Source organism: Equus przewalskii, chromosome 12, assembly GCF_037783145.1.
Source record: "Equus przewalskii isolate Varuska chromosome 12, EquPr2, whole genome shotgun sequence".
NCBI lineage: Eukaryota > Metazoa > Chordata > Mammalia > Perissodactyla > Equidae > Equus > Equus przewalskii.
The window spans coordinates 7,773,287-7,791,156 of NC_091842.1; the positions used below are offsets into that span (position 1 = coordinate 7,773,287).

The following is a 17,870-nucleotide window of genomic DNA, read 5'->3' on the forward strand; positions in this document are numbered from 1 at the left end:
TGCAGGACCTGCTGGACCTCGTGTGAGCAGAAGGGACTTTGACAAGGTATGGCGGAGGCCTCGTGGAAGGTGCCAGAGCTCTAAGCCTGGGGCTGGGGGCTTTAGAGAAGGTCATTGAGCACAAAGCAGAGCTAGGGTCCTCTAGCAGTGACCCTTGCCTCAGGCTCTGTGCCAGCCCCTGGTCCACACAGCCAGCAGACTCTGCTTCTGGGAGGGAGGGGCTCTGCTTAGTAGGGATGAGGGAGAGAGCCCTGGGCACCTTGGCAAGGGACTGCCATTCGAGCCTCGCTTTCCTCCCCTGTGCACTGGGCTGGCAGCCGACCTGCCGTGGTGGTGTGAGACAAGTTCACGGAGGCTGCACTTGGAGTGGCTGCTCCTTCGAAGAGCTCCACAGCTACTAGCTCCCATGATGAGGAATCCCAGGAGGAGAACTGGGCCGGGGGCCTGGATCCCACCCGGACTTGCAGACTGACATGGCACCGGATGGGGTGGAGAAAGTTATTCCAGAGGAACAAAGGAGTCAGAGCGAGTTGGGCATGCCTGGTGGAGAACAGAGTGGGCAGAGGCCAAGGGCCCCAGGGGCTCTCCTGGGGGTGACGTCAGCAGGATCGGCTCCTGGGCATGAGCTCAGACCACACCTCTGTTCGCCACATGAGCTGTCTCTCCAAATCCTCCTGGCAGCCCAGTGGGGCACTGAGGGATTCTGGTCTTCAATTCACTGATGAGGAAAGCGAGGCTTAAAGAGACTGGGTCCCTCTGTGCCCAACAGAGGAGCAGAGCCAGGACTGGAAGCCAGTGCCTGTTAGAGCCCATGGGCCCCCCTGACCAGGAACGACCTCTTTTCCCTAAAGTCCTGACAATCTTTGGTGCTGGTGCCCAGAGAGACCTCATCCTGTGGGGGGATAGGCTGGTCCTGGTCCTCGGAGAGCCCACAGTGTCTGTGGCTGGCCAACCTGGTCACCACCCCAGCCCCAGGCAAACGGGATGGCCCTGGGCCTCGAGTTCAGTGAGGGCTGGAGGCCGGAATGGGGCAGGCCCCAGGAGAGACAGGAGCCCTGAGCTCCAGGAGGTTGCAATGTGGGACACTGGGCAGAATGACCCCGGGCTGGAGAGACAGGGGTCCTGGGCGATGCTCAGCCTTTCTCTAGCTGGCGACTGCAGGGGAGGCCCTGAGCCTCAGCTTCCCCTTCTGCGCAATGAGGAAATGACTGGGCCTCGTGACGGGCTCTTGGGAGACTCCGCTGAGGAAGGACTTGTGGATCTCTTGCCTGGTGTCCGGAGCGCATTGGGAACCACCTGCCAGGCTGTCACAGTGGTCCTCCTGGGTGCAGGGTCCAGGGAGTCCCTCCTCGGCTTCCCTCCTGCTGCCCTGTCCCCAGGAATAGCCAGCATTCCTTGAGGTGGAGCTGAAGAAGATCCAGGCAACTCTGTGTTGCAGGTGACAGGGGCTCAGAGCCGGAAGGACAGCTGGACACGTTCCATGCCGCTGTCCAGGGCCTGCCCTGTGACACCGGAGCCCACCAGAAATCAAGTCTCCTCCTCGGTGGATCCCAGCTGCTGTGGCTTTAGGCACTCCCTCACTCATTCACTGAGGCTTTCATTCCCTCCTTCCTTCCTTCACTCACTCACTCAGTCATTCATTCATTTCTACTCTCACTCATACTTTTCACTCATTCAGCCCAAATCCTCTGGTCCCTGCTGTGCACCCAGCAATGTGACCTCACCAGTGAGTGTGATCCGGCGTGACCCTTGTCCCCGCGGTTCACATCTGCTGTGTGACATGGAAGACGGCCATCTCTCGGGTGAGGGGGGAGTGATGAGCACCAGCAATCCGCTTCTGAACAGAGAGGCCAGTCATGCACAGGAAAGAATGGAGAGAACACGTGCACGGCTCCTCTGCTAGAACAAGAAAAGAAGGAAAAGTTAGGACAAAGAAATATGCCCTGTGTCCAACAAAACATGGGCTCTGATTACAAGTGTGCACTGATTCCTAAAACCAACAAAGAAGAAATTCAATGGATTGGGGCTTGGTGACACCATTTTTCTGACCAACAATGGCATTTGAGGAAACATCTTCTAGGGCTCACACTTTTCCTAAGGCCTCTTTCACCTCCTAGCACTTCAATCTTCCTCCTTGGAAGCCTCTGTCCTGGTCCCTCCTCATCCAATGGCTCCTCTGCTGCTCGGGGGCCTGCCCTGCGAGGCCACCCTCATCCATCCGGGACTGTCCCTGCCATTGGGACAGGCTGCCCGCATTACCCCCTGGGTCTCATGAGCTCCTGCTTCTTTTGCAAGGCTGGCACTTTCACTTAGGATCACTTGGCGTCTTTCTTTGCAGTGGTTTGCATCGTCACACACTGGGTCCCCCCGAATGACTCCCTGAGGGAGGCCATTTGTCAGCATCTTCCAGGCGAGGAAGCTCAAGTCCAGCAGGCTGTACAGCCTGTCCAGAGACACGGCCAGTGTGGCGTCTCAGCAGAGTTTGGTACCCATGCAGAGGAGGATGGAGGGGAAATTGTTTGCAGGTCTTCCCAGGAAGCCTGAAGGAGGACGCGGGGAATGAGCCTGGAGGATTAAAGCCTTAGCGGGGCCTGAAGAACCAGCACCACTGTGGTGAGCATCACTCTGTCCCAGCAGGAGACCAGGTCCTGCCTGGACTGGCTCGGTCCCCTCAGGTGGAGGGAACACCCCAGGGCATTCCTGCAAAAGGCCGCACAGCCTTGCAGGAGAGGAAGGGCCCATGGGGCAGGAGAGCCCTCAGGCAGGGAGGAGGGATGCAGGCACTGCAGGGGGCCGCTATCAGTCTCCTGGGCACTGGCTCCCAGCTGCAGGGGCACTCAGGTGGGCTGAGGGAACAGGAGTGCGACCACAGCAGTGTCTGCGGCTGGGCTCTCCACAAAGGTCCCGCCCTTCTGCCCAGAGAAAGACTCATCTGCATGGCATTTGTCCTTCCAACACAAAGTGGGGTCCAAGACCACCCCTCCACCCCACCTGCCCGATTCCTTTCCACTCATCTCAAGTGACAAGCAATTCCGAATATTTGATTGGTGTTGGATGCCCAGATACAGTGGTTTTTGGGGCCCACGTTGTAACCTTGCTGGCATTTTCAAGATCTCAGGATTTTGATGCAAAACAGGAAAATGCTGAGGACCCCAGAGAGCTTTCCGGAAGCAAAAAGCTTTGCAGTACTGCCTTCCCACCAGCTCTTCTCAAAATCCTCCAGGCCCCGGAGTCTCCATCTTGGGTGCTCAGATTGCTGGAAGGATGTGCCTTCCAAACGTCCTCAGGGTGGGCTGGCAGGACAAACGGAATGGTGGAGCGAGGAATTCAGCAAATCCGCCTCCCGCACAGCAATGACCATCCTGGAGAAGCTGGCAGAAAACCACCAGGTCAGCACTCTGCCAAGAGACCGAAGGCACACAGCCCACTGAGGAGCATCTGAGGCTGAGGGAGACCAATGAGAGTCTGTGGTGTTTTCACCCAGGGCAGCTCCCGACCCCACACCCTCAGTGTCAGGGCCCTGTGACAATGGCAGGCCTGAAGGCGGCTGCTTCCCTGTCAGAAGTTGCCTACTTGGTTTCTGCACGGGTGGGGAATCCCCAGCCCCTGAGCATTTCTGGAAACTGTAGCCATCTCAGCGGCAAGCTGCCATGGAAGATCAACTTTGTAGCTGCCTGAGGTTGGATCCAGAACAGAGCCACAAACTAGCCAGAAAGTGGAGAGGGAGAACCAGGCAGTGAGACAGACACAAGGACTTGATGGGCTCCACGCATCCCTGGGGGTCTGGACGGTTTTGCGCACGTGCAGGCCTGTACACACTCAGGAGAGACCAGGCAGGTGCGCATTGTGGGGAGGGTTAGAGACCTGCCACCAGCCCAGGCCTTGGCCCCAGGCCTTGCTGCCTCCCAGAGGGTCCCAGCTGACTGAGGGGCAAAGCCCAGCCCTGTGGGGTCCCTGTCCTCTCTGGGGCTCGCATGCAGAGAGGCCTTCCCACCTGGAAACTTCTCCCTGGTCTTCTTCAGAGGGTGAGCCGAGGGGCTCTGAAGGTAGAGAAGGTGGGGAGCAGGGAGGAGAGGCTCCTGAGGCCTCAGCCCTCCTGGGACAGGAAGAGAAGGACCTGGGAGTGGGGAGGGGGACCCTGCTTTCTCGGCCCTCAGTCCCCCTCTGTGTACACCTCCCTCTGAGGAGATGGAGTCCAGGAAAACCTGGAGAGCAGAGCTGGTCCCGATGAGTAACACTCCCAGGGAGGAGGATCGGAGCTCAGCCCAGGACGAGCCCAGGGAGGAAGCGAGCCTTTCACCGCGGGACACTCCACTCACGGTCAGTGCGGCCCTGGCAGGCATGCATGTCACTGCCTGTCCGACACACCCCTGTGGAGCCGCTCAGTGGGCAGGGACTGGCCTCTGACCGACAGAGCACAGCACAAGCGATAGATCAGCCCTCCAGATCTCATTCCCCAGGCTGTCCTTCCCACTTCCTCCCGCTCTTGTGTTCCCTCCTTCTCTCTCTCCCTTTGTTTCTCTCTCTCTCTCAGTCTCTCTTACCCATGGACCTGGGGACCATGCATGGATGTCCTGAGCTCCCCTATGTAGAGGCCACATAGGGATGAACCAGGGGCATGCCCTGGCCAACAGGGAGAAAGGAGCTCAGCTCTCAGTGAAGCTGATCATGACCACGCCCACGGGAGTGATCTCCATAGCAAATCTCACCCTAGCACAGCCTCAGTTGAGGCCACAGCCCCAACCTGCAAGACGCCAGGAGGCAGAGACTCCAGCTCAGCGGTGCTGGCGTCCGTGGCCCACAGAGATGGCGAGATCGTCAGTATTTGTAGTTGAGAGGTGCAGGGTTGGGAGCAATGGAGTCCAGGAGGAGCAGATCCCTCGCGCTGCCTCCCAGGCCCTGGGTCTGGCCTGCCCTCCTCCCTCCGCTCTCCTCCAGGCTCTCTGCAGCCACACTGCCAGCCTTTCCAACCTCCTCTGGCAAACTCACTTAGGCCTGCATGTCTCTGCACCAGCAGTGCCCTCTCCCTGGCACACTGCTCCCGGCATGTGCAGGGCTGGCTCCTCCTGTCACTCTGCTCACAGCCAATGTCACCCCGGGGAGGCCTTTCATACTCTCCTACCCTGTGAGACCCCAGCCCTCCCTGCAGGACACTCTTTCTTGTCGTTCCAGTTCATGCTCTTCTCTTTCACATGTCTCGGATGTGGTGCTTTTGCCCGTCTCCCTCCAGACTGAGCTCCTGGGGCTCAGGGACCACTAGGCACTTTTTAGCACCACCCCAGGGCCGACCAGGGCTCCTGGCCCAGGGTGAGGGCTTGGCACACAGCTGCTCGATGAGTAAACAGGGGGATCTTCGGTTTCTCCTTCCTGCTTTTGACCTGCTGCAATGGTGGAGACGAACGCTAGTAATAGGAGGTGCAAGCGGGTTCTGAGGCGGGGGGATGGGCAGCGTGACTTCCACATGACTCCTCCTTTGTTCAGTTGCTCCAGCACAGCTCAGTGGGCCCCCCTGACACTGGAGGTTCCCCCCAGTGGCCAGTACTGGACAGAAGCCACGGCAGGGACAGCACAAAACCACACATTCACCTCTACTGGGGCTTCTCAAGACGGTGGCTCTGTAGGTTCTCGGTGGGACCTACGACACCAAGGACAGTATGAGGGGCTTTGGAAGCTTCCTTCCCCCCGCCCATGTATTCATTCATCGGCGTCATCTTCACTCACGAGGCATCCTTGCCTCAGCTAGGACAATGACTCACCTCGACTTCCAAAAGAGCACCCCAACAAAAACCATCTTTCCTTCTACTTTGGCCTTGCTGCACGGTGCTCTGGCATGTCCTTCTCTAGCCCAATCCTCATCCACCAAAGCCCCTGAACCTCTCCCTAATCCACAGGCCTGCAAGGTCTGGGAAGCATTATCCCAGGGTCTTGGAGCGTAGTGGGTCATTGATGGAGAGCCAAAGCCTACAGACACTTTGCAGTCATGTGGATCACTGACTTCAAGCATCCTAATTTATACAGGAGACACTGTGGCCTCTCTCCTCTAGCCCCTGTCTACACTCAGGTGTGTGGGGTCCTGGAAGTTCCAGATGCCCACAGAGGTTGGTAACTTTCCATTTGAAGATCCTTCACTTAATCCCACTGGGATAGCGACTTTTACCATGAAGGTAACACATATACAGGCTCTGGGGACTAGGATGTGGACATCTTTGGTGACAGCCATTACCAAGCCTACTCCATGGGAAAATTGATCATCACCAGGGTTGCAGTCAAGGAGCAGGGTAACCCTAGGGAGAGATGTGTCCTCAATAGACACTGCCAGGGGAGTGACAGAGACAGAAGTGCAGGGAGTGCCGTGGGGTAGCATCTTCCATAGTGTGGCCTGGGGAGGTTTCTCTGAGGAGTTGATTTAAATATGTTTTATTTATATATTAATTTCCATACCAAAAAATTCACCATTTTAAAGTGTATAATTCACTCTGAATAGAGAACACAATGTTGAATGAGAAGAACAAAGTTGGAAACTACTTGACTTCAAGACTTACTAGAAAGCTACAGTAATCAAAACAGTGTGATATTGGTGAAAGAAACGACAAATCAATCAATAGAACAGAATAGAGAGTCTAGAAATAAACCCACAGGAATATAGTCAACTGAGAATTGACAAAGCAGCAAAGGCAATACACTGGAGCCAAGATCAGATCTTCAATCAATGCTGCTGGAACAATGGACATCCACCTGCAAAAATATGAATCTGGACACAGATCTTACACCCTTCACAAAAATTAACTCAATATAGATCATGCATCTAAATGTAAAATGGAAAACTCCAAAACTCTTAGAAGATAACATAGGAGAAAACCAAGATAACCTTGGGTATGTTGATGATTTTTTAGACACAACTCAAGGCACAATCCATGAGAAATGGATAAATTGGACTTCATTAAAAGTAAAAAGTTTCTGCTCTGTGAAAGATGATAACAAGGGATTGAGAAGATAAGTAACAGACTACGGTAAAATATTTGCAAAAACACATCTCATAAAGGACTGATATAGGAAATGCATAGAGAACACTTAAAACTGAATAATAAGGAAACAAACAACCTCATTAATCAATGAGTGAAAGATCTGAACAAATGCCTAAGTGGTTGCTGAAGATTGATGAGGGCAGGAAGAGGGGTGAATCTGCAGAGCACAGAGGATTTTTAAGGCATTGAAAATACTCTGTATGATAGCCTAAAGATGGATACATCTTATTCTCTTGTCCAGAGTTATAGAATGAACAAGGCCAAGAGTGAACGTTAAGGTAAACTATGGACTTGGGGTGAGTATGATGTGCTAATGTAGGCTTATCAATCATAACACATTTACCACTCTTGTGGGACATGTTGAAAATGGGGGAAGCCATGCATGTGTGGAGGCAGGGGGCACATGAATAATTTCTGTGCTTTCCCCTCAATTTTGCTGTGAACTTAAGACTGCTCTAAAAAATAATCTTAAGTTTTAAAAAGCGTATAATTCAGTGGTTTTTAATATATTCACAAGGTTGTGCAATCATCGATGCTAATTCCAGAATATGTTCATTACCATAAAAAGGTTCCTCATACCCATTAGCAGTCATACTCCATACTTCCTTCCCCCCAGCCACTGGCATTCATTAATCTACTTTCTGTCCTTCTGGATTTGCCTATTCTGGACATTTCCTATAAATGCAATCACACAACAGGTGGTATTTTGGGTCTGGCTTCTTTCATTTTGCATAATGTTTTCAAGGTTCATCCATGTTGTACCAGGTATCAATACCTCATTCCTTTTTACAGCTGAATAATATTCCATTGTATTCATATATCACTTTTGTTGAGCTATTCATCAGTGTAAACTGCCAAACTATTTTCCTGAGCAACTCTACTTTTCACATTCCCACTGGCAAGCAGCGAATGAGTGAGGGTTCCAAATTCTCCATATCCTCACCAACACTTGGTATTATTTGACTTTTTTATTATAGTCATCCTGGTGTGTGTAACGTGATATCTCATTCTGGTACTGATTTGCATTTCCCTAACAACTGATAATGGGGAGCATCTTTACCTGTACTTATTGGCCATTTGCATATTAATCTGGAGCAATGCTTATCCAAATGCATTACCCATTTACAATTGAGCTATTTGTATTTTTATTATTGAGTTGCAAGAGTATATTATATGTACTCAACGGTAGACCCTTATCAGATATGTAAAGATGTGCAAATATGTTCTCCCCTTCTGTGGGTTGTCTTTCCACTTCCTTGACCATGTCCTTTGATGCACAAAAGTTTTACTTTTGATGAAGTTCAATTGACCTATTTTCCCTTTAGTCGCTTGTACTTTGGGCGTCATATGTAAGAAACCATTGCCTAATCCAAGGCCATGAAGTTTAGTTGTACATTTTCTTCTAGGGGTTTTGTAGTTTTAGATCCTACATTTACATTCCTGATCCATTTTGACTTAAGTATTGCATACGGTGTGAGGTAGGGGGTCAACTTAATTCTTTCACATGTGGATATGCAGTTATCCCAACACTGCTTGTTGAAAGACTATTCCTTTGCGATTTTCTTGGCATGTCAACTAATTCTAGAATCTGTGTGTGTTGGGTGTGGTGTGACTTACAGTTCCTTGGAATCATTCTTTATACAAAGGATTTTTTTTTTCTGGCCTTGTGGACTTTCCAACAATACATATGTAGACCAGCCATTAGTGAAGAAATCATTTCATTTATTCTGACCAGTTTTCTCTTTGTTTGCTGTGGGTATGTAATTCCACACCCTGTTACTCCCTGATGGCTGGTAGGCCTCATTGCACCATCGTTCTGGACTGGATTATTGCAGCACCTTTCAAAGTAGTTTCTCTGCCTCTATTTTTGCCCCACAAATTTATCCTCAATGCAGCAACTGGAGTGATGTTTTAAAACCAGAAGTCAAATTCGTTGTAAAATCTCACCAGAGGCTTTCTATTACTCTCAGAGTAAAAGTTAAGGTCCTTATCATGGCCTACAAGCCCAACTGAATCGGTCCCACCCTCTCTCTGACCTCATCTCTGGCCACTCTTTCCCTGTATTAATCTCTCCAGTCCCTCTGCCCTCCATTATGTCCCTGGTGCATGCCAGGCACTCTTCTACCCAAAGACTTGAACTCTATGTTCCTTCCACCTGGAATTCTCTTCCACCTGTTGATTTCATGGTTCATTTCCTTCATTATCTTTAATTCTGTGTTCAAATGTCACCTTGGTGAGGCTTGTCACAACCATGCCATTTAAAATAAAACTATCCCCTTGTCCTGACACTCCTTAAACAACTTGTTCCACTTAGATTTCTCCCCATAGCACTTATCATCTTTTAAAATAATATGTAATTATGTGAATCAATGTTCAATCAGGACACAGAAACTATACAAAAGATTGAGCAGGAATAGTTTCTATAAGGAAAAATTAAGTATAAAAGTGTAAAGAGAACTATAGAGAATAGCCCAGAATTACAGTAGAGTAGCTAAGAAAGAAACAATTGTGGGAGGGGTCCACTTCTGCAAGGCCGGGTTCAGACTTTGTCGGAGAAGGTGTGGCTGCAGTTCAGGGATGGTGGAGGAGTTTGCCGGTTGCCAAGGGCCAGAGCTGGTCCATGGTCAGAGCAGCGTTCAGCGGGTAGGGAAATGTAGGCGGACAGTGGCAAGTGCCAAAGTTCTGTCCCCTGCCAGGGGCAGGTGGGCTGAGGTTATGACACCTACAGGACTCACCGGGATTCCACTTGTGGGGGTGCCACTCAATCCCCCTAGGAAGCTATCCAAGGGGATCCACTGATTCCACTGTCGATCACCCACTGTGGGTGAGTGCCTGTGGACATCCCCAGATTGTGCCACTGCTGGTTGTACACGAGGAGAAAGAAAATGAAAAAACCTGGAAGCACCCTGGAACCAGGAAGGAAGCCCCTTTGCCCTAAGCCTTCTGCTAGCAAAGCTTAACCCCTGCCAGGTGCAAAAGAGAAATGCCTACTGGGTCCAGCTCCATTATTGCAGAGCAAACAATGGAGGGCAACACATTGATGTTGTATTACAGAGGCAATCCCTTGATAACTGGTAACATAATTCACTGATTTATTTTGTTTATGTTTTCCATGCTTTTACTTCCAACTTACCCCTATTGTTATATTTCTAGTAAGTTTTTTGAAGACAGCATATGGTTGTATCATGGTTTTTAATCTACTCTGCCAATCCCTGTCGTTTAGTTTGCATGGTTAGTCTATGTACATTTGCTATAATCATTAATATGTAAAGGCTTGTATTCGTTTCCTAAGGCTGCTGTAAACAGTGCTATAAGCCAGGTGGCTAAAACATAAACATTCATTCTCTCACAGTTCCAGGAGGAGAAGTCTGAGATCAAGTGAGATGGGGAAGGTAGAAAATCCAATAAAGGGTATGCCAATGAGATGGTCACTATTGTGGGCAACTGGGACTCACTCTTCCTGAAGATTCTCTGAGACATAGGGTGGAACCATCTCAAGACTGTCCCAGGGGAACAAAGAGCTGAGGACTATTAGCCCATCAGTTACCATCTCTACTGACTTGGTAGGTGAATTCACCTGCACTTCTAGTGTCACCATGTGTGCATAGGAAGCATAGGGGAACAGAGGATGCAGGCATTGGGTTGGGAAGCTGTGACCCTCTCAGTGTGCAGGAACTACAGGTGCAGTGGGCTGAGGGGGTGGGCCATCAGCACTGTCAACCATAGTCCACCCCTTGCACTGCACTGATGCACTCATGCTCCAAACCAAATCTGTTCTGGTGAATTATGGAACTGAGGCTTCAGGGTAGTAACCAGCCACAATCTCTAAAATAATGACAGGAGATGGTTAGTAGAAACAAGCTGCAGTCCCAGCTTTCCGGGTGGTCTGGGGGCTTTAATTTGCAGCCATCCTGCCTCCTCTCCTACCCCTTCTACATGCCCACCTATCCCAGCCAGCAAGCCCTCTGGTCTTGGTGATTGTTTGGTAGCGCCATGAAAACCTTCTTGTTCCCGTATGCCAAGGAAGGCCCAGACATTGTCCCCCTTAGTGAGACATCTGGGAAGTAGCAGCTGTGAGGAGCTGTGACCACTCTGAGATTCAAAGGAGAGGTTGTGAGAGGTGTCACCAGAAGTGATAAGAGCTACAGCTGTGGAGTAGACGCAGTCATCATGGTGTGGGTGGTATAATGGTCTCCCATCATAACGGGATGCAGCCATCCAAAGAAACGCCTCAGGCCATTGTGTACTGGGGGGCGGAGATAGGTCTCCCCTCCTGCCACTGTTCTCCCAGTGGTGTCTACCACCAGTTGAACACATCCAGTATCCAAAAAAACACCACACAATTGGAAAGCTCTGTAGAGTTCACCTGAGGTGGCACAGCACAAGATGGTGGACGACGGGCAGCCCCTGGAAATCTCCAATTGCACTAAGCATAGGGTTCATGGGGGCAGCCCTGTCCTCCCAACGACCCCTACGTGGTGTTCCATCATCTTTTTCAAGGATGGAATTAAATTTGTCAATGTCATAAGATGCTTAGATCAGTGACTCCATATAATGAGGGAAATCAAGGTCTCTGGGGTACAGTCAACAAGAACAGGACAGAGGAAAAGCTCTCCCATTGACACAGAGACTCCAGCATGTTTACTAATCTCTGGTCCTAAAGTGCACTGGCCTCGCCCTTTCCTACTCCCAGGACGGAAGGTTTTCTGCTCAGCAGCACCTTCCAAGTTGGCAGTTGATTACTGGATCGTGCCAGCACCCTCAGTACAATCCCCCAGGGGTTATTAGAGAGGGCTAATTATTGTTATTTAGTGAGTACTTGGGGGTGTGCAATCGGCAGTGGTGTCCAATCTTCTGCCAGAGAGGCACAAAGCTGCCCTTGTGTGGCCGTAGCACCTGTGTACAGGGTCTACGTCAGCTGTGGGTCTCAGCGGAGATGATTCAAGCCCAGGAAGTACAGGGTCAGGGAGGGAGAAGGCCAAATTCTTGCTCAGAAGGCAGCCAGGACTGAGACCAGCAGAGCCAGGTGCCCAAGTGTGCTCAACCATGAACTCAGAGCACAGGCCCCTCGTGGCCTGTTTGTGCCTCACTCGGCCCATTTATCCAAAGGGAAGGAGATGTGAGGCCTGTCTTATGGTACATGAGGCAGTCAAAGCTGAGGAGGGAGGTGAAAGCATTTTGGAGAGTCGGGGTTTTAGAAGAATGAATGTAAGCAACTTGCAGTATTAGGGGTTTGGACAGGCTCTGATGGATCCTGGTCCCTGGCCCCACTCCAGGCAGAAGGAGGGAGGAGCCCTCATTCATTGAGCCTTGTACATGTCAGGGGAGCTGGGTCTTCGCAGGCCCACTCAGCAGAGCCTTACAAAGATCCAAAGTGATCGAAGTTGTGGGTGCCCCTGTGGGGGCGGAATCCTCTGAGGCTCAGAGAGATTCAGTAACTGGTTTATTCTTGAATGAACGAACGACCAAGAGCACCTAGCACGTGGATGGAGCTCCTCCCTACAGGCCATCGAACTCATGAGACCCGGGAATCAAGCCTTTCCCTTTGGGGAACTTAATTCTAACAGAGAAGATGGGCACTGAACACTCATGGGGAGAAATGAGCAGACAATCCAGAGAGTAATGAGTGCTCTCCGGGAAACACAGCCTGGCCTGGGGGTCCCAAATGAAGGGGGTGGCACAGCCAGATCGCTCCCTCCTGTGGCCTGGGGAGGCCCCTCTGAGGAGGTGATATTTAAACTGATCCTGAGACATAAAATAGTGCCCCAAATGCCAGGAAGAGGTGGCCTGAGGGGCCCAGGCCCAGGACGAGCAAATGCAGGGGCCCCAGGGCAGGAGAGAGCTCGGACTCTGGGGACCCTGTGGGAATCAGCTGATTGCACACCCTGTCTCTGTAGTTGTAAAGCTCAGTCCCTCTCCCCTCAGCAGTGAGAGGCCAGTTACCAGAGAACTGGCGGAAGATCCAGCCCTGGGATCCTGGGGGAGGGGGATGGGCGGGGGTGTAAGGAAGCCCTTGGCCTTCCCTCCATGACTGGGAGTGCAGACACGCACCCCTGCCCCTTCTGATAATGTCCTCATCCAGATGGCTCACTTGGAGTAAGCACCCTGGAAGGCAGGAAAAAGGGATGGTATTATGTGTCTTTTATTCTGTGGGTGGCACTTAATTGTCACTCATCAGATTCCAACAATAATGACAGTCCACCTCCCCTGATGCAGAATTGCCAGGATGCTAGGTGGGAGGGGTGTGGCCAGTGCCAAGTGTTCATGGGCAGGAGCCGAGCTGGGTATAAAGGGCAGCGCTGTGAGGACTCGCACAGCCTCCTCCAGACCCCAGTGACCTGCCGGCGGCTGTGAGCACAGACCCCTGGAGATGAAGGTTCTGTTCCTGACCATCACCCTTGGCCTGATCACAGCCCTGCAGGCCCAGGACCCTCTGTTCTTCCCCTCAGAGAACGAGAATGTGAGCCCAGGGAAGGGCGGGAAGAGAGGTATGGGGGAAAGGCGGTGACTACCTGTTGGCCAGCAGTGACCAGGGGCCTTGTGTTAGGAGGTGTCATTCAAGGTCGAAGTTCTGACCCTGTGCTCCCTGCAGAGTGTGGTCAGAGGAGCAGGAGGCTCTGTTCTTGTGTCTGCAGACAGCGCTCCTCCTTGGGCCCAGAGGCTGAAGCAGGGGAGTGGGTTCAGCATAGGGACTGTTGGTCTGACACTTTGGGAACCCAGAGGCACTGAGGACCCTGTGGAGTATAGACTCATCCAGGGCCAGGGCCCGGTCTCAGCAGAGAAGAGACTCATGGGGTGAGAGACCCCCTGCCTCTGTTTAGGGTCGGGAGCCCTGAGTGCTGGGCTGGTTCTAACAGAGCACAGGGTGTGGATGTACGGGACCCAGCCAGCCTTTGGAGGACAGCACCTGGGGTGCTGGGGATGTCTGGTGATGGCTGCAGCCCATGCACAGAGGATGGGGGTAGTGGGGTGAGGAGGAGATTCTGGGCTATGTCCGTGCTGGACTCATGGCCCCCACCCTGCTCAGATCATAGGGACATGGTATGTGAAGGCCGTGGTGGCTGACAAGGACCTGCCTAAGGAGAAAAGGCCCAAGAAGGTGTCCCCCTTGACAGTCACTGCCCTGGATGATGGAAACTTGGAGGCCATGGGCACCTTCATGTGAGTGTTGCCTCCCAAGGGTGCTGCTCTCCCCTCCTCCTCCCTCTCCCCAGGCTGCGAGGTGGCCCAGAGCAGCCCCTCTTTGTGCCTCTTCCCATCCCACTTTGGGATGTGGGTAAAATGAATGTCCCCCTGACATAGAAAGGAGAGAGTCCAGACTGTGGGGATGACAATGGAACTCGTGGGGACACCAGGGCAGAGGCCCATGTGCCAGGTGAGCTCAGGTTGGCTCGAGTGTGTTTCCTGACAGCCTTCCCCTCTGCCTCCCGTTTTCCAGGAAGGGGGGCCAGTGCCACGAGAAGCGAGTTGTGATGCACCAAACTGAGGAGCCTGGCAGATATAGCGCCTGTGAGTCCAGACCAGGCTGTGCCACATTCCCTGCCAGAGCCCAGGCCTCCCCTTCCCCTGAGGCTGCCTGCTGCCGGGCAGTCCCTGCCCTGTCCCCTCCCAGGAGCAGCTAGCCACTCCCTTCCCAGGAGTCTCCTTGTCCTGACATTGGAAAGGTTTCTCCACAGCAAGGATGACAGTACCAAACCCTCCCTCTGGATGGTCCTAGCAATTCAGCTTGCAGAGAACCAAGGGTTGAGGATGAGGATGCAGGGCGGGGCAGGTGCTGGGTGAACAAAGGAAAGAGCCCCAGCCTCTGATGTCTTCTGGCCTCTGGTGACTCCACTGCTTGGGTTGGAACCTTCCTCATGAAGAGTCTCCCTCTCCAGAGTGTGGTCCATGGTTCTGAGCAGCAGTGTGTCCTGGGCACTGGACCAGCTTGGGCACCTGGATTACGGGGCAGTCAGTAGAGCTAAGGTGGCCGAGAAACTGAAACGTTCCAAAATGTTCCCTAATGTCTCAAATATTTTCTGCAGGAATGAAGACACTAAAGACCAATTTTCTCTATGTCTGTCTGCAGTTGGGGGAAAGAGGCACATGTACATCCTGGACTTGCCAGTAAAGGACCACCGCATCTTCTACTGCGAGGGCCAGCTCGGAGGGAAAGCAATCCGCATGGCAAAACTCGTGGGTAAGAGGCTGCTGCCCCAGGTCCTCAGAGATCCACCTCTCCTGACCCACCCCCACAGGCTCTGCTTCTAGAAGTCAGTGGAACTGGCTTCAGTCCTGATTCTGGGGAATACGAACACCCTGCTTCTGTCTTTGGGGGCCTGGCACAATTTGCTGCCCTGGGGTGTCCAGTCCAAACTCCCTCAGTGACCTGACTTCTCACCAAGGGGATATGGACGCAGCTGCTAAGTCCCATCTCTTGGGGTCTGGGGCGTGAGGCCAGGTCAGCATTGGGGAGTGCACTGTTGCTGACAGAGGTCTTCTTGGAGCAATGACCCTCCAGAGTGGGGTGAAGTCCAAGAATTTTCTGGCCAGAGAGCATCACAATTCCTCCAGGCCATCAGCTTCTTCCAGGTCAGGGGTGTGACCCTGCAGATCGGTTTTGAGAGTGGGCCTGGGACCCCAGGGGCCCTCAGTGTCTCGGAGTGTCTCCCTGGCTATCCTCCTTCACAGGAACCTCTCACCTGGGTGGTGGCCTGTCTCCTCTGGGCCTACTCTGTATCCACTTTCGGGGGAACCCTCCATCTCAGCCTCAGCCATTACAGGACAAAGCCCCCCAAGTGCTAGGAGGCACTGTCTCCTCTTGGGGTCTGCTTCCTGAACCTGAGGCTCACCTGGTCACCTCTCCTACAGGTAGAAATCCCGACATGAGCCTGGAAGCCCTGGAAGAATTTAAGAAATTCACAGAGCGCAAGGGATTGCCACAGGACATCATCATCATGCCTGTCCAGACGGGTAAGAGGACAACTCTGCCCAGGTTCCCTGTGTCCACTCTGCATGTCCCTTTGTCCCCTATGTCCCTCCCTGTGTCCCCAACAGATTCCTCGTGTCCCACTGTGCCCTTCAAGTCCCTCTGTGTCCCCCATGACCTTCCTCGCCCCTTCCCCTGCCCCCCGCCATGGGGGAGACATCAGCGCTGTGTTGTGTCACAGGGGCACAAGGGCCCCACTCCGGGTCTCTGCTATTGGTGTCAGAGCTGCAGCTTGATGGGGTCTGGGCCCTTGGCTAGGGTCTCTTCTCATTGCTGAATTTTCCTTGGTTTCTACAGAAAGCTGCATTCCTGAAAGTGACTAGGGTAAGTGACCCTTGAAGCAAACAAGAGTCCTGGGTTCAAAGGAACGTCAGGAGTCACCAAGGCACCCCCAAGGTGGAGACAAGAGGGACTCCATGTGAGCCAGGCAGAGCCTTGTCTGCTCTGAGATCCTTTCTGGGATTTGATCCTTACTTGGGATGTCTGTCCCCGAACATCATTCCTGGGACATTTAGGGACTCCTTCTTTTCTCTGTCTCTGTAACTTGGGACCAATGGGCCAGGGTCTGTCCTCCACCACACCCATGCACCTGGTGGAAGTGGGAGCCTGCCCTCCATGCAGCAGCCCTGAGAGCATTACATATGCCCCCAACACTGCCACCCCTGAGAACCCCACACCTGCCCCCCCTCCCCTCCCCTGTCCTGGACTCACTGACCCTCTCCCTTCTTTCTAGGGCAGGGGACATCAGCACCCCACAGCAGCCCCAGGGCAGCACCATCAAGACCCTCTGTCCTGCAGGCCATGGAAGGAGCCCCTGCCTCTAGAGCCTGACCTGCTCTGCCCCTCCAGTTACCTTGACTCCCCTTCCTCCCCCAGCCATGCATCCCCTCTCCTAGTTCCACATAAAGAGCTTCAGCAGTTCCTGGTGACTCTGCCTGTCTGTGGGGGTCCCTCGCGTGGGCTGGGAACTGGGAGGAAGTGGGCAAGCCAGAGAAGGCAGGACAGGAGGACCCATCTATGTCTGCATTCTCCTTGAAAGTTGGACCAATCCAATGGGCATTAGGGTCCAGGCCGAGGGATGGGTGCTACAGCTCTGACCAAGGGTCTAATGGGGGACAGGTCTGACACCCAAGAAGCTCAGGTTCTGGGTGGTCACGTGGTGGGGGAGAAGGGATGTGAAGATAACAGGGTCGGATACAGCCCAGAGGTGATGACATGTGTGCAGGTGGGGATCACCTGGCCCCCTGATTCCCAACTGCCTAGATGTGGTGACAGGAGTGCTGGGAGGCTGCCTTTGAGGGTGCAGGCAGGAGACCAGGCTTCCAAAGGCCATCAGGATGGGGACAGCAGGACCCTGGAATCCCAGCCTGGGTGGGACTCTGCTCCTGCCCCTTCCCCCTAGGCCTGGCTGGACACATGCACTGCCCCTGGGGAGGGAGCCACTTCAAGAGGGACCTTGTTCACAATTGTAATGTCATCACTATGGTTTCCCAAATCACCCTGGGGCTTTGCAGTGACAGCCAGCCAACTGAGGTCAGGGTCTCCTTGCTTGTGGTAGGAGAGGTGAATGCAGCCCAGCTTCCCTAGAGACAGGGGGGTGCCTGGAGCTCCCTTCATGCAGGGTCAGTGCACCTTCCCAAGTCACAGGCCCAAGGTCCCCGGTGGGATGGCGAGCATCCCTGGGCCTCTCCTGAACACAGCAGGCCCCAGATGCAGACTTCTGGCACCCTGGTACTTGTAGGTTCCTTCCTTGACAACGAAATACTAGGTAGGGAGTCCCTGCATGGTGCAAGCCCCCCACAGGTTGAGGCGGTGCCCAGGGGGCCAGGCAATCACAGGTTACAACTGCCTTGGCTTTGTTTTTTCAGCTTCCATAA

At 53.0% G+C, this 17,870-nt stretch overlaps 2 protein-coding genes and 1 long non-coding RNA gene across 11 annotated transcripts in view; 1 reads left to right on the forward strand and 2 right to left on the reverse strand.

Moving 5' to 3' along the window:
• LOC103561889 (olfactory receptor 2AE1-like) overlaps nucleotides 1–17,870 on the reverse strand; it is a 122,124-nt gene that overhangs the window by 92,400 nt on the left and 11,854 nt on the right. For 2 of the 6 annotated variants that reach the window (XM_070567623.1, XM_070567625.1), the window contains one exon: nucleotides 1,725–1,899. In XM_070567623.1, the coding sequence (XP_070423724.1) occupies nucleotides 1,725–1,782 (58 nt within the window). In that variant the 5' untranslated portion in view covers nucleotides 1,783–1,899. Of the gene's footprint in view, nucleotides 1–1,268; nucleotides 1,428–1,724; nucleotides 1,900–17,870 lie in introns of those variants that run through there. The other 4 variants (XR_011524692.1, XR_011524691.1, XR_011524690.1 and 1 more) reach the window with 4 other exon arrangements.
• LOC139074845 (uncharacterized) lies at nucleotides 402–1,404 on the reverse strand. Its single transcript, XR_011524698.1, has 3 exons — nucleotides 1,269–1,404; nucleotides 639–718; nucleotides 402–540 (listed from the first exon to the last, which is right to left on the reverse strand). It is a non-coding gene; the product is annotated as an uncharacterized lncRNA (long non-coding RNA).
• LOC103545381 (odorant-binding protein 2b-like) lies at nucleotides 13,695–16,914 on the forward strand. 4 transcript variants are annotated; one of them, XM_070567639.1, is made up of 6 exons: nucleotides 13,695–14,186; nucleotides 14,464–14,534; nucleotides 15,094–15,204; nucleotides 15,876–15,977; nucleotides 16,291–16,317; nucleotides 16,727–16,914. In XM_070567639.1, exons 1-5 carry the CDS (start codon nucleotides 14,173–14,175, stop codon nucleotides 16,314–16,316), a joined length of 324 nt encoding a protein of 107 aa, XP_070423740.1. In that variant the 5' UTR covers nucleotides 13,695–14,172; the 3' UTR covers nucleotide 16,317; nucleotides 16,727–16,914. The 4 variants fall into 4 exon arrangements, with proteins under 4 accessions (XP_070423740.1, XP_070423737.1, XP_070423738.1 ...); XM_070567636.1 differs by lacking the exon at nucleotides 13,695–14,186 and having other exon boundaries at nucleotides 14,359–14,534; nucleotides 15,876–16,317; XM_070567637.1 differs by lacking the exons at nucleotides 13,695–14,186; nucleotides 14,464–14,534 and having other exon boundaries at nucleotides 14,688–15,204.